Here is a 16,522-nt window from a genome sequence, read left to right as displayed (position 1 = left end):
TGCCTCTGCCTCCCAAGTACTGGGATTAAAGGCATGTGCCACCACACCCGGCTCTAGACAGGGCTTTTCTGTACAGTCCTGGCTGCCCTAGAACTTTCTCTGTAGATCAACCAGGTTGAGTTTGAGATCTGCCTGCCTCTGGCTCCCATGTGCTGGGATTAAAGGCATGTGCCACCACATCTGGCTCCTATTCATCTTTTATTAATTGAATATATAATACAAACTGATAAAATAGATTTCTTGATACTGTGATTTTTTTTTTTTTTAAGGATAGGATTGTGAGAAAAGTTCCCAAAACTCAATGGCAAGTCTGAACAATTATCCCTCTGAACTATTACAGGTCATTAAATTGTGTGCCTCTTGTCACAATTCAAAAGGAACCACACAACATCATCTAAAACTTTTGACTGTCACAAGCCTCCAGATTTAGTCATCTAAAGGGGACAGAGGTATGAGATCCAATCTAGACTCTGGGAAAGTCTGTAAGTCTAAAAAACAATCAGTAAGTGGTACTGTATTAGGGCCAGCCAGATGGATCATCAGATAAAGGCACTAGCCACCAGGCCTAATGACCTGAGACTGATCTCCAGGAACCTCATGGTGGAAGGAGAGAATCAATTCCTACAAACTGTCCTCTGACCTCCACATATGGACCTTGGCTCATGCTGCCTCCTCAAACAATAAATATATAAAATAAATAGGTAGCATCAAAAAAAAATGAAAATCAAAACAAAATACAATACCTAAGGACACATATTAACCAAAAGCTATGTATGGAAAAGAAAGCAAAATAAAAGCCAGGTGCAGATGCGTAGAGGCTTATGTCTGGAATCCCACATTTGGGAGACTGAGGCCGAGGGAATGTGAGTTTGGGGCTAGCCTGGGCTACATAGTAAGACTCTGTCTTAAAAAGTAAAACCAATGAGCACCCCAAAATGCTTGGGGGGAAGGGGGTATGCTGAAAAGATAAAAATCTATAACTAAGAAATCAATAAATAATAACAAAATTATTTATAGATATGGAAGTATCAAAATAATCAAATAATACAAAAAAATAAAAAAATAAAAATAATACAAAAGAGTTAAAAGTCATCCTTTTGGCAAGTGGATCTAGTAAAGAAGGGAAGGAAACAGGGGCAGTGATGTTTTGTTAAAAATTCTTTAATCTGAGCCTGTGAAGGCCTAGGGATTAAGAGCAATGGCTGCTCTTCCAGAGGTCCTGGATTAGAGTCCCAGAACCCACATGGTGGTCCATAACCTACCATCTGAATTCTAGTTCCAGGGGGTACAAAAACCCCTTCTGGCCTACACAGGTAGTTGACACACACAAGATGCAGACATAATGCAGACAAAACACCCATGTACATTAAATAAATTTTTAAAAATTATTTTACTCATTAAGCATGTTTACAAACCTCAATGTATACACACTGTAAAATAATGAACACTCAGAATCCCATATGTGTGATCTCATCTCCTGTGGGGCCTTACCTCCACTTTGATGGCACACCGTCCAATGGCCCTCACAGCTTTGCGAACAAAGTCCACATCAACTTCAGTGGCATATTCCTTCAGCTCCGCCAGAACCTGTCAAATATCCAAGAAGTGAATAACCTTTAAAGATTTTTTTTTAAAGATTTATTTATTATTATACATAAGCACACTGTAGCTATCTTCAGACGTGCCAGAAGAGGGCGTAAGATCTCATTATGGGTGGTTGTGAGCCACCATGTGGTTGCTGGGATTTGAACTCTGTACCTTTGGAAGAGAACTGAGCCATCTCGTCAGCCCCCTTTAAAGAGTTTCAACAGCAATTCCATGGCCTTCTAAATGCCAGATCTTAAGCTCTCAGCCGGCACAAACTTAGGATAGCTTAAGGTCTGACCTGAGCAATGTTGGCTTGGGATGCAAGACGAATCATGATGTCTAACTTCTCTAGTTTAACATAGATAGGATCATTGTACTTCACAAAGAAGACCTTGATTTCCTGCTTCAAGATTTCAGGCCTGTGATACAAAAACACAAGAAAGGAAGGTGATGGAATGCATTTACTGGCATGCCCTCCTTGGCCTGTATCAAATCAGTCTTTCTGCCAGCCCTCTTCAGGCGGAAAACCCTCGTAAATGTCCCGCCTAAGCCTCCACTGGGCCTCCCTCCCACCCCCAGTATGGCAGTCACAGTACTATGTAACATTTTCGTTTCCACAAAATCAAGCTGGGTGCCAAGCTCAGCACTTAGCACATTCTAGACAAACGTTTTGTCATGAACCACACTCTCAGCCCATCTACTCTCATCAGCTCCATCTGGCAGCTGACTTGCATCCTTTAGAAGTATGAGGGTGTGTGCTACCACAGAGAACTGCTGAGGCAGAACCACCCAGTTCTCAACTAAAGCTTTCCATGGGGAACACATCCAAAAGACGCACTTACAAAGCAAGCTGGCTGGAAGCGGAACCGCCACCCTTAAGCCCAGCACTTGGGAGGTTGGGGCAGGAGGATTTCTGTGAGATGGAGGTCAGCCTAGTCTACATAGTGAGAGTCTGTTTAAAAAAAACAAAACCCAAACAGCCCTGAACTGCACATAGTCACTATGGAGAGAAGGGTAATAGCTGTAAGCGGTTACTCCTGGGCAAGAGCTGCTACATAACATTCCACTTCCACACAGTGAAGAACGAAAGAGCGACAGTCTATGGAGCAATTATCTGAAGCTTCACTTCAAGATCACAACCATTTTAAAAATCACCAAATCACCATTTCCCACCTTTTCTGGACAATTAGGTTGATGTTCCTCAGGGCGACGTACTGCACTTCTGGCTCCCCAGACAGCAACGTGACAAGTGGAGGTGCTAACTTCTTTAGCAGCATATTGTAGTAGTCAGAGTCCTTGGGCAACAATTCTAGAAACTTCATTAGGACTTTTACCGCTGAAAGCACCACTGCAGAGTTGGCATGGGATAGCCGAGGCGTGACTCGCTCACAGATGCTGAGGGCAGAAAGGGAAAATTAGCATTCAGGATTATAGTACCTTTGCTTGATTCAGTCTATCAAGTAAGGCTTCAGAGTTTCATGGCTCAAGTATTAATATAAACCAAAGATTCAGTTAGAAAAGTCAAAGCTCCATGCGTAGGTCAAAATGGGATCCAACACCGCAGAAGCCTCATGTTCAGCAAACTACAGGCAGCACAGGGACCTCAGCAGACTCTAGAAGCCAGCAACAGGGAGATCCAAACCAGGAGGAGACTAGCAATCCCCAACACCTACACTCACACCAGTTTCCTTCTTGTTTTTAGTCCTCTGTCTCCCACAAAACGTTAGAGTGTCCTGCCTCACAGCTCATCTCACCTATAGAAAGTCAAACCAAGCATCCTAAAAATTAATCATAGCGAAAGGTGTCAACCACCTGGAATGTGGGGAGGAAATTACATGGCAGGAAAAACTACACAACCCCTTGCTTTCAGGCTAATAAGAAAGACTCAGAAAGAGGTGAGGGTTTGGTTTGGTTTAGGTTTGGTTTTTTATATCACTATTATTCCAATGTTCCCCCAATTATTCTTCTAGTCCTACTCCCAAGCTTAGACTCATGTTCACACATGCAGTGTTCTCTGAAATCAAGCTAACTTTGCTAGCTCTTGGGCGACACCCTGCATGACTCTTAGGGATACAAGGTAAGTAGCTGCTCACTCTCTTCCTATGGCCATGTGACTCCTGACTTCCACCAGGCCTTTAAAACAAGATCCACACTCTTACAGACACCTGATTCGTTATTGTTTTTTTAAAAAGTATGATTTCAAAAAATAAAATGAAATCTTGCCGGGTGTGGTGTGTACAGCTCCAATTATAGCTCATCGGAAGCAGTAGCAGATGGATTTCTGAGCTAAAGGCCATGGAATATATATAGTTGAGGCCTGTCTCAACAAACAAATAAACAAAAAAAACAAATATAGAGGCAGAAGAATCACAAGTTTGTGGCCAGCTCATGCTATACAGCATAGACCCTGATTCAAAATAAACAAAAACTACGGGGGTGGAGGGCATTCTCTTTATAATCTTACTCTAAAATATCTGTCATTTCTTAGAGCCTTACATTATGTTAGCAGTAATGAAATATGACCTATTGTATATTTTACTGAATATCGATATTGCATATAGCCCTACCCCAACCCTTCAGAATAAATGATGCAGGAGGACCATGATTTTTGTCTGTTCACTGTTTACTCCCAACCTAGAACAGAGCCTAGGACATAGAATGGGCTTAGGAAATATTTGCTGAATTAATTATTAATTCAGTGAATTAATGAGTGCAGTATCAATGGCCAACAGAAAATAAAATTCTTGGTAAAGTTCTCTCCAGAATATAAATGTACTTTCACTGGTGGAAAGAAACTACCAGCCACATTAGTTAAGTCCAGAAGGAATTACTTCCCAGACAAGTGAAGAGAACTTACATTCTAGTAGCTTGGAAATCAGCTCCAGCCAGGCAAGGAAGGTTCTTATCTACCATAATTAAAATATGTCAACTTTAATGAAGAGCCAGCAATTCTTCAGAAGTACTTTGCCTAGTACAGAGCTTTTAAATACAGCATGCTCAATTTAAAAATTGGTGGGAACTCCAACTTTGTAAAGTGAAATGTACTTATGTATGTATGTGTTAATGACATTCTGACAGTCAGAGAAAATTTGCAACATGTAAGTGGTAAAGGGCTGAGCAGATCATGCTCTCAAAAGCCTTATATGTAGTCTAACATGACTTCTATATACAATGGCAAGATGAATATATGTTGCTAACTTTAATATACTTATTCTAGTAGTGAATTATAGGCAGTGTTCAACTCAATAATTAGTATGAAGAATCTAACAGAAGAGATAGTATGTTATTACAAGAACACACATTTATAATTTTTGTTTCCCAAATGATTGGGAACTGGGAGACGGGCGACAACATGAGGGAGGCTTTAGCAGAACTATTCATAGAAACAACTGAAGCATTTTTTGTGTGGTTTAGCAGTTACAGTGTTCCTAAGTGCAATGAGAAAATACGCTAGGGATAGCAATGTCCCCCTAAGTTTCTGCCTTAGTATGACAGCCTTTCATATTAAGAGCAGACATTAGACATTATTCAGTCAGGCAAGACCATCAGCTGCACCCACATAGGTAGACTGACCTCTGAGCTTCCCGGTCATCTTTAGGGTTGTAATTAGACAGGCAGTCCAGGATGAAAATCTGGCCCCATTCAGTGCATTCATTAAGGGCTGTGAGCAGCTTATTGATATTCTGAGGGTTCAGATCAAGTAAGTTGCTGTTTGGGTGAGACTCACTGATCTCAGACAATGCTGCTACAGCATTAGCCACCACCTGGGAAAGAAACAGAGAATCGTGTTGGTACACTCAGAAAACCAAACTCTGACACACAAACCATCTTCTAGGATCACCTCACAGATCTCAAGTCACTCCTAAGCACTCTACCCAGTTAGACAGAAATAGATGGGCTGCTTTCAAAACAGGTACTAAGCCAGCAATGATAGCATAGACAGCTTCCAAGTAGTGAGGCACTCCAGAATTGAAGTCATTCGTATATTAGCAGTCACGGATGAATCACAAACTGAAACATTCACCACTACAGCAACACTCAAAACTGTCACTAAAATCAAGACACATCAACAGTTATAAAAACTGAAGCTAAGGGCTGGTGAGATGGCTCAGTGGGTAAGAGCACCCGACTGCTCTTCCAAAAGGTCCGAAGTTCAAATCCCAGCAACCACATGGTGGCTTACAACCACCTGTAATGAGATTTGATGCCCTCTTCTGGTGCGTCTGAAGACAGCTACAGTGTACTTACATATAATAAAAACTGAAGCTAAACTGGGTATGTTAGCATACTGTTAATCCCAGGCCCTTTCAAGTTTGGGGCTATCATGGACTAGCTAGAAAGTAAAAGCTCCAGTCCAGCCTGGACTATAGAATGAGAGCTCACAAAAAAACCAAAAACATTAAAAAGTAAAATCTCAATAAATATTTGCATTATATAACAGAGAAAAGTCCAGGTCAAATTATATATGCATATGGACAGCAGGGAGGTGACACTCTCAATTATTCAGTATTATCGCACAGCTCAGAGTAAGGTAAATGGACTTGAAACCAGAACTCATTAGTACACAATGCTAGGGGAACACTTAATCTTTGTACCATTCAGTTTGCTCATCTGAAAAACCAAGGAAAATTTAATTTACTTCATAGATTAATTTTAGCTTGAGAGTGCAAGTTCAATAATGTTATGCATTAAGAAATCTTTATTTTGGGAGTGGGGGGGCGGGTGGGAGGCTAGATGGCTCAGTGGTTAAGAACACTGCTTTTCTAGAGGACCCAGGTTCATTTCCCAACACCCATATGGCAGCTCACAACTGTCTATAACTCTAGTTCTAGGGGACCTGACACCCTCACCTAAATTCACATAAAATAAAATTAAATATTTAAAAACAAAAACAAATGTTTACTGGGCTGGAGAGGTGGCTCAGCAGTTAAGAGCACTGGCTGCTCTTCCAGAGGACACTATTTCAATTCCCAGCACCCACATGGCAGCCCACAATTATCTTTAACTTTAGTTGTAGGGGGCATGACACCCTCACACAGACATACATCCAGGCAAAATACCAAAGCACATAAAATAAATTAAATCATTAAAAAAAGAAAAATATTTTTAAAAAGTTCCAATGTTAGGCATGATGGTGGTGCATGTCTTTAATCCCAGTAATTGAGAGGCAGAGTTTGTGGCCAACCTGGTCTACTAAGTTCCAGGGCAGTCAGAGTTATACAGAGTAACCTTGTCTCAAAAAACCCAAAATCATAAATCCTATACAAATGTAAGGTCGTAATATTACTGTAATTCATCAAGTAAAAACTGCACATTTTTTCTGCACTTAAATCTCTAAATGCATTTATAATCAATCATGACATTTTTCCTGGGCACGCACGTTTTGCCTATATTTACATCTATACACCATGTGCTCTTGAAGGCCAGAGGAAGCATTGGGTCCCTGGAACTGTGGTTGATAAGAACTGAACTTGGGTCCTCTGAAGAACAACAACTGTTCTTAACAGTTAAGCCACTTCTCCAGCCCCCAATAACTTCCACTTTAGTAGAGGATGCCTTTCATAAGGATACAGAAAGTAATCATATATATTATAGTTAATAAAATTCTACATTCATGAAATATGGTTTTCAAATGCATCCTCTCTGAGATAGAAAGGGAAAAAACTGCTACCCTGGACAAGAAAGTACACTTGTACCTTAATCCTCTGATATGGGAATTGTACAGCTACAAACAAGGTCAATATTTTAAATCAAAATTACAGACTATTTTTAGTATAATTGACAATATTTAAGGTTTTTTAAGATTTCAAAAGTATGGGCTAGAGAGATGGCTCAGAGGTCAAGAGCACTGGTTGTTCTTCCAGAGATCCTGAGTTCAATTCTCAACAAGCACATGGTGGCTCACATTCATCTGTAATAAGATCTGGTGCCCTCTTCTGGCTTGCAGGCATTCATCCAGGCAGAATATTGTATACATAATAAATAAATCTTTAAAAAAATTTTTTTCAAAAGCACTCAGAAACAAATACCATAATGAAAACACTATTCTATGACTCTGTACAGTTATGTTTTAAAATATGTTTTACAGCAAAGATCAGATGTTAAGATTAGCATGATAAGGCTGACTATAAATATTTTATTAGCTAAACAATGGGTATGAAGAAGCAAGCTTCAACGATTATACACTTAAATAAAAAATCCTCCAAGAATCTTAATTCATAGTTGATTCCTACTAAAGTCCCCTGACAAAAGCTTAAGAAACTAAGTTTTACAGTTAGCAAGAGAAAAACATAATGGCTATAACCTAGATACCAGTTTTATTGATCATATTGCCAAGGTAATCTGCAGAGTATACTAATCATGACAGTGAACACGGAAAGCAAGTATCTAGGAGACAGTGATTTAATACACAGTATAATTTAGCAATACCCATCATTAGGTAGAAGACAAAGATGTCAGAAACAGAATTCCTTTGGTGATCAGAACAAAAAAGTGCCAGATTAAAAGAATCAGACTTATTTAGTAAATATTATTAGACACTATGCTGCCACAAAACAAATCAGACCTATATATCATCTGTGACAATACACACGAGCTTCTTCTCAAAGGCCTTTGCTCACTCCATAATCACACATGAGATTCAGGAACACTAGAATGCATGAAGAATGAAACAATGTCTGTGACCCCAGCACGGGAGGAGGAGGCAGAAGGAGCAGTGGTTCAAAGTCATCTCCAGTCATGTAAGAAGTCTGAGGCTGGTCTGGGGTACATGAGACCCTGCCTGAAAACAACAGCAGCCCACAAACAAAAACAATAACCATTCCCAGATACTTGACATGCAGGGGAAACATTTACTTTCCCATGTATAGCATGCTTGATTAACTTTATTTTAGAGTAAAAAAATCAAAATGTCATATGTCCACCGCTTATTTTGACTGCTCCCTCAATGCATTCCATCTTGGTTATCAGTCTAAAATAAACCTCCTACCATAATAACCATTTCTGTTAATGTATCCCCCTGTCTCTTTGTGTGTGTGTGTGTGTGTGGATGTGTGTGTGTGTGTTGTTTAAAGTTAAATTTGGTAATAGAAAATGTAGAAAACATGAGCACTGAAGGAGGCAGAGACACAGAAAGAACAGGATACTCAACACACTGAGGAATTAGAATCCCCTGTTACCATTACAGGCGATTAGAAATTAAAGCAAGTGTGTAATGCAGCTAATGAAGTGTAAGCTCTGATGCTTAAATAGGCAACGTGTAATTATATCATATTAAACAAGAAAGCAAACACTGAAGAGTCAGTCCAGTAAATATACACAGAAAGATCAGATCAGAGAACCGTGTTGAACAAAGCCTGAGGGAAGAAGACATCACCAGTCAGATCACCAACCAAGTGACAGGGTAGATGAGCCGTTCACTCTCCCACCCTGCAGCAGGATTCTTGGCCTCTAAAGCTCCCCAAGGTTGCTTCTACCCCTCCGCTGTCATCTTCCAATCAATTCAGACTCTTGGGTTTCCAGAAATCATCCAAGGTAAGATGGAGTGTTTTATATTCTCATGGTCAGTAAATTGTGCTTCCCACACTGTGATGAACTTGAAGTCAGTTACACTGCATCTGAGGCAGCCGAAGAAAAAGTTCAAGTGGGCAAATGGGCAGCTGGTGTTCACCAGGCCTCTGATAAATTAAGATAAAGTGGTAAATTAAGAGTTCCCTTCTTCCTAAAGAACCTTCCCCAAAGAACAATACAACATCAGTGTAGGGACTTAGGGAAAAGTCCCCTAAGAGCAAGCTCAATCCTGGCAACAAACATGCTAGCATCCCAGCAGTGACGCAAAGGTGCTTACTCAGTGTCACTGTGAATCCAAACTGTTAAGACAAGACTAATACTTCCTCCCTAGGAAATTATCCTTTTTCTTAGGAACACTACGAAACTTTCAGAAAAATAAAGAGCATATAAGAAAAACAAATCTTAAGGAAGTTTTCTCTAACAGTAAAACAAAACAACAACAACAACAACAACAAAAAACAAAAAAAAACCAAAAAGGTCTCCCTATGTAGCAGTGTCTGTCCTGGAACTGTCTATACAGACAAAGGTGATCTTAAACTCATAGAAATTCACTTATCTCTGCTTCCTAAGTGCTTTGGTTAAAGGTGTGCGTTAACCAGGCTTGGTCTAACTTTTTATATAAGCATTTGTTTTATTTTTAAGCGTGTGTGTGTGTGTGTGTGTGTGTGTGCGCACACGCACTCACAAAGGGTGGGGGTGGGAGGGTCCTCAGAGGCAAGAAAGGGGTGTGGGAGTCCCTGAGCTGGAATTACAAGCAGTTATGATGTAGACGCTGCTGAACTAGAAAGAGCAGTGCACTCTTAACACTGAGTACTCTGTAGCCTGTATGCTCCCATCTCTTGAAGGCAGTGTCTCTCACTGTCAGAAGAGGAAACAGGAAGACTAAGCAGCATTAGCATAGAGCCAGTATTAAACAGACAAGGAGCTTTTAGCTCAAAGCTAGTCTTTCCTCTGTTGACTAGGACACTCTGAGTCAGCTTTAAATACAGCAGTGAAACTAACTACAGGAAAATGAGGTGAGTAGTAACCCCAAAAATGACAGAAGAGAAAAAGAAGTTCTATTATTACTTGTAGCAAGGCACACCAATGCTAGTCTCGACCCACATAACTCCAAGGGTTGTCAGCTCTTGGTTGACATTTTATTCTCATATCAGAAGATTCTGAAGCCATTTCTGCAAATGTTCCGCTGTTTCCTCTCTAGGGAGCCCTTCTGAACTGAGGACTGTAAGAACACTACAGCAGGATCCCTCAGAGTACTCAAGTCCTTTAAGACAAGGTCTCTGTCAGTGCAGTGCTGCCACCTTGTGGGACAGCCTGAGAAAAAGTGGAACAAAAATCATTCAAGTGAAGAATAAGATCTCATACCCATCTTTAGAGAAAGATGGATACTTCACAGCAACAGTGTACAGATAGTTAAAGACTTTTATGTATTCAAAATCTACACTATTTTGAAAAAATTAAAATTAAACAGACCTAAGTGTGCGGGGTATGCAGACACTTAATTCCTTAATTTAAATTAAGGACTTAATTTATTTAAATCCATGATCATGAACAGGATTGGGCCTCCGAGCCAGGCTGGAATCCTGGCTGTCGCACAAATAGCTGCATCACATTGAGACAGTTCAGTCTCTGAGTGCATGTCTTAAACTGTGAGATGGAAGAGTTGCTACTTCAGACAGACGTGGAAACTAAGTGAGATGGGCCTAGCATACAGGCATTGCAAATTAAATTTCTCTTCTCAGGCAACACAGAACCATAGTCAGCCTTTGGAGCGTCTGTAGAGTTGAGCTGGTACAGAAGGGCTGCGACACTGGACCGCTGATGTTCCCGGTGACTTGTGCACTTGGTCCACCTGTTACCAGCATCTGATCTCACTGTGAGAGAAGAACTAGGGGGCCAATGATAGCATTTTACTTGAGGTTACTTTTCAGTAATTGTAATACTGTGTTTAAGATTAAAAAGTAGGGCTGAAGAGATGGCTCAGCAGTTAAGAGCACTGACTGCTCTTCCAGAGGTCCTGAGTTCAATTCCCAGCAACCACATGGTGGCTCACAACCATCTGTAATGGGATCTGATGCCTTCTTCTGGTGTGTCTAAAAATAGTGACAGTGTATGCATGTAACTAAAAATAAATCTTAAAAAAAAAGAGTAAAGGATACAGTTAGGGTAAAACCTAGGGGTTCCAGATCAGAAGGAGGAATCTGTGTGTTCATTGGCTACCTAAGGATGCCTCGAACAACTCTGCACTCTGGGCTCCTCTACAGCAGTAACCTGAACAGCCGAGAAAAGTTCATCACTACTGAGAAGTCTCCCAAGAAGGCAGACTTTCTGTTTAGCAGGGAGGTGCCACATTTGGTCTCTAATGCTGACACGTGCTCTAGGGAAAGCTACAATAAACAGACAGTAAAATGGTCTAGTGGGGTATGAAGAGCAAGTCTCAGTGGGAGAGAGACCACACAGTATGTTGTGAGTTTATCATAAACCTACCAAGTTGATATATTAAAACTTGAATAGAAATCATCCACTAATGCCTTCAATGCCAGGCAGTGAGGAAACAAGTTTAGAATATACTGATAAGTTATTGAATCTGGCAATGATAAATAAAGTCCATTATTACATTTGTTTGAAAAGTATATGCTCTGCATAAAAATATCACATCTTTCATCTGCAGGGAAGCTTAGAACAGACCAGGCATGCATGCTCTCAGATGATCTGAGAGAGATCTTCCAGGGTTAAAAGAGGGCTACACAGAGACACCCTGTTTTGAAAATTAAAAAAAATAAATAAATAAAAAAGGGAGGGGGTAAATTCATCTTCTAATCCATTTGATGATATTTAATCAGAAGTTATTGCCCTTCTACATCTATGTCTTATCTTACAAAGTTGCTGAAATTCCTTTGCCTTTCTGCTACACTAGAAGGATAACAAAGCGAAAGCCATGGAAAGATGAACAAGTACCACTTCAAAGAGCAGAGCTGAGGAGACTTTTTGCCAGGAAAAGATGATACCTGTGTCAAACAAATTCTATTTATAAAAATTCAACAACAAAAAATAATTTAATGTTACTCACTACTGTCTTTTAGTATAATTCATGTTCAAAGAAATACTGTACCAGACAAAAATTACTTAGCAGGGTGTGGTGACCCACGCCTATGCTGAGGCAAGACAGCAAAATCTTGTCTCACAAAAATAAAAAGCCAAGTGATGGCAAATGCCTGTAATCCCAGCACTTAAGAGATGAAGGCAAGGAAATAGGAGTTCAAGGCCAGCCCCATAACAAGTCAGAAGTCATCCTAAATACATGAAACCTTATTTCAACACAGAGAGACAGAATGTTGGGGGATGCACCTTAAAGAAAGTGGGCAGTAATCCTCCATGTTCTCAGTACCAATCACTCAATTTAAATGAGTTTAATTTAATAATCACTTGGGATCCTTTTATCATATGAACAAACTTTAAAAAAAAATTATTTAATGTTGTATGAGCATCCTGTTGCTGATACACCAGAGGAGGGTATCAGATCAAATTACAGATGGTTGTGAGCCTCCATGTGGTTGCTGGGAATTGAACTCATGACTTCTGAAAGAGCAGACAGTGCTCTTAACCACTGAGCCACCTCTCCAGTTCCCAAACTTTTAAGATGTCAAGAAGGAAATAAATTCACACAAAGCAGGAAAGTAGCTCAGGAACAGCATACTTACACAAGGCTCTGGGTTTAATCCTCAGACCGACATAAACAAAGGAATGCAAAACTAAAACTTGTAAGTGTTATGCTCTGGCTGCTAAGTACACAGAACAGAATCATTTTCTACCCTAGAGTTCTTTGAGAATTCATTACAATAGTTGGTCAATAAACATTACTTTGACCCAGTTTTTTTCATAGAAGAAATGACCACAAACAACTACCTGAAAAAAATTAATCCTAAAAACAAAACAAAATTACCTAGGGATATGAAGTATACAACCTATACATTACACAAAACTATTGCCTACGACTACCCTGTAGTCATGTCTCCAAGACAATGCTTGTGCTAAGCATGCCTTGGAACGGGCTCACTTTCAATGCTTCTCTCTTTGTAAAAGCACAAAGTATTACCATTGGGTTTGAATCTGCTATGAGATCCCGCAGAGAATCCAGAAATCCCTGATCTTCCACCATCTGGGCATTGATATCATGGAGTTTTGCCACGCATACTGCTGCCGTTTTCCGAACGTAGGGGTCTTCATCCTTCAAGCACTTGCGGAGGGGTTCACAGAGATACTCTGTAATCTTGTCCACCCGGATGCATCCCATGGTTCTAACTGCCAAGGCTCGAATCAAAGGATTGGGATCTTCACAATCCTACCAAAAACAAAAACAACAAAATAACCAACCATATGAATACAAGGTGATTACAAGCAAACATTCCAGCTGACATAAACCATAAGCTTCTAGTATATTCTACATGAGAATCCAATCTCTCACGGCATTCTTTCCTTTCCTAAAGGTTTTAGTTGTCTACTCAAGAGCCTAGAAGGAATTTTTTTTTTTCTTTAAAGAAACTTATCAGGACTAGGGAGGTGGCTAGAGAGGACTCAGGTTTGATTCCAAGCACCCACATGGCAGCTCACAACCACCCATAACTCTGGTTCCAGGGACTCTGATGTCTTCTTCAGATCTCCATGGGCATCAAATGACACAGATGCAAACAACACACACACATTAAGTAAGAGATTTATAAGTGTATGCAGTATTATGTGCTTATTTGTGTACCCATGCCCACGGAGGCCAGAAAAGGGTGTCAGAGAACCTGAAGCTGTAGTTATAAGGGGTTATGAATTATCCCAGGTTCAACCTGGGAATAGAACTTCTGCAAAAGCAGCAAGTGCTTTGAACCACTGAGCTATCTCTGCAGCTCCAGAGAAAAAATCTTTTAAGTGCTGTATAAACACAATGAGGAAAGGTTCAATAGGCTTAGATCTTGGGTTGGGCAAAAGCCTAGTAAGTTGGCATGGCCATCCCGAGAACTAGTGAATTTGCCCTAAGAACACAAAAGACATTTTTCTTCTATTCTTGGTCAGGGAAAAAAAAAAAAAAATATATATATATATATATATATACACACACACACAGTACAGACAGAACACTGACAAAGAATACGCCCTTCAAATACCTATATCAAAAATGAATTCAGCCTGGACATGGTGGTGCATGCCTGCAGGTGGATCTCTGTGATTGAAGCCATCCTGATCTAATAGTGAGTTCCAGGAGAGCCAAGGCTACATAGTGAGATCCTGGCTCAAACAAAACAACAACAACAACAACAAATTTTTAAAGACAAACAAACCCCAAAAGGAAGGAAGGAAGGAAGGAAGGAAGGAAGGAAGGAAGGAAGGAAGGAAGGAAGGAAGGAAGGAAGGGAGGGAAGGCAGGCAGGCAGTGATAGTGCATGCCTTTAATCTCAGAAGCATGGAGACAAAGATAGATGGATCTCTGTGAGTTTGAGGTCTATACAGCAAGTTATAGGATAGCCAGGGCTGAACAATGAGACTTTGTCTCAAAAGAAGAAAGCGGAAAAAAAACCACTTTGAAAAAAATCCTACAATATTTATTTTTCAAAATTCAAACAAGTTAATTTTGGAACTGTCTGATGTTTTTAAGGGCAGAGTATGTTTCAAACAGAAAGGGGTATGAATATGAACAGCCCACTATCACCCTTACCACAGTCAGTAACAGAAAGGGTATGAATATGAATGGCCACTCTCAGCACAGCCAGTGACAGAGAGCTCTGACCACTCAGTTGCAGTATGGAGACTTCGGATTAGTGCTTCTTTATTTGGGTTTTTTGGACAGAGTCAGGTTATTAGGCTGGCTTCAACTCACCAAGTGTGGCTCTGTCAGTTTTTAAAGAAGTCACAGTAGTGGTAGGTCAGTGTTTTTAAAGACAGATCTTAGCCAGGGGTTGCAGCACATGTCTCTAAGTCTAGTACATGGGTAGTTGGAGCAGAATGAGGAAGCCAAAGGACTGTGCATTCAGGGTCAGCCTGGGATAGAGAGTAAGACCCTCTTTGAGGGCAGAGAGCAGGAGGGATTGAGATCCTACAGATCTTATTCTAACAAAAATAAGCATGAGAATGAGGCTGAGAAAGGGGAATGGGGTCAGAGTGTTTTATGTTCAGAGAATATAAATTAAACAAGTGGCCATGTATCAGTAACTGTTTAAAAATCACAAGATGAGTATTTTTTATACTACTTCCTCTACATGAATATTTTTAAATTTCCATAATAAAAAAATCCTGAATCCCAGGGTGAAAGGAGGCTCGGAGGTTACAAGCACGTGCTGCTTTCCTAGAGGATCTGGTTCAGTTCCCAGCACCCATGTCTGCGGTTTACAGCCTGTAACTCCAGCTCCAGGGGATCCAATTCATCTTTTGGCCTCGACACTCACACACATACACAGAACAACAAAACAAATCATGTATGTTGGTTTCACTGCTGTAAAGCCTGCTGAACCAAAGACAAAACAACTCCTCAGGTAACAATATGACAGCATGTCCACTCTTTATCAGCAAGCAACGAATAATATGCTGAAACACCTAACCTCTGTTAGCCTAGGAGGGTAAACATGAGGTTTCATCTGGCAAGGACGGATATACTGAGCCCTCCAAGAGAAGGCTTGCCATATGGTTTCCCTAGTGTACAGAATGCTTACAACATGAACATTGTTGCTCACCGCCACGAGTTCATCCCTTGAAACACAAGCTGCTTATCTGCAACGCAGAGACAAGCTACATCAAACGTCACCTCTGAAAAGGTTACACCAGATAGAAAAGACTTGGTCCTGGGGAAACTACCTTCACAAAGCTGTTGACAGCCATGATGGCCATGTCTGGCTGACTCTTGGCATAGTTCATCAGATAGAGGTACACGAGCTTCTTTAGTTCCAGGTTGTCAGTCTGCATGCAGTTCACCACATCTGGGAAGAGAGAGCTGAGGAGAGAGGAAAAGGGAATTGAGTGAAACAGTATCAGTGCTAAGCTGTTATACAGATGACAGTGTTGGCTTCCAGGATGATTTCAGTGCTGATAATTTATTTTCATGGAAATGAGGAACTAAAAAAATAAAAAATAAAAAGTATTAGTGGCTGCCAACTCTCTAAATTGCTCTGTTTTGTAGTGTATAGGTCAGGGCCTTGTGTGCAGTAGGCAAGCATTTTACTACTAAGCTGTATCTTCAGCCCTCACAATAGTTTTTGTGGGAGGAAAAAAAAAACTGTTAGAAAAAAATCTGAGCCAGGGCTTGAGAATGGCTTAGCAGTTAAAAGCACTGACTGCTCTTCTAAAGGTCCTGAGTTCAAATCCCAGCAACTACATGGTGGCTCACAAC

The 16,522-nt window shown here is 40.4% G+C and overlaps 1 protein-coding gene across 5 annotated transcripts in view; it reads right to left on the bottom strand.

Annotated features, from left to right (window-relative positions):
• Positions 1 to 16,522, bottom strand: part of Ap2b1 (adaptor related protein complex 2 subunit beta 1) — a 107,495-nt gene that overhangs the window by 67,805 nt on the left and 23,168 nt on the right. For all 5 annotated transcript variants that reach the window (XM_021178158.2, XM_021178160.2, XM_021178162.2 and 2 more), the window contains exons 4-9: positions 15,991 to 16,126; positions 13,253 to 13,498; positions 5,161 to 5,351; positions 2,761 to 2,982; positions 1,886 to 2,006; positions 1,492 to 1,587 (exon numbers count right to left, since the gene is read on the bottom strand). In XM_021178158.2, coding sequence (XP_021033817.1) covers positions 1,492 to 1,587; positions 1,886 to 2,006; positions 2,761 to 2,982; positions 5,161 to 5,351; positions 13,253 to 13,498; positions 15,991 to 16,126 — 1,012 coding nt within the window. The remainder of the gene's footprint in view (positions 1 to 1,491; positions 1,588 to 1,885; positions 2,007 to 2,760; positions 2,983 to 5,160; positions 5,352 to 13,252; positions 13,499 to 15,990; positions 16,127 to 16,522) is intronic.

This window comes from Mus caroli, chromosome 11 (assembly GCF_900094665.2).
Source record: "Mus caroli chromosome 11, CAROLI_EIJ_v1.1, whole genome shotgun sequence".
NCBI lineage: Eukaryota > Metazoa > Chordata > Mammalia > Rodentia > Muridae > Mus > Mus caroli.
This window is presented reverse-complemented; position numbering and strand designations above follow the sequence as displayed.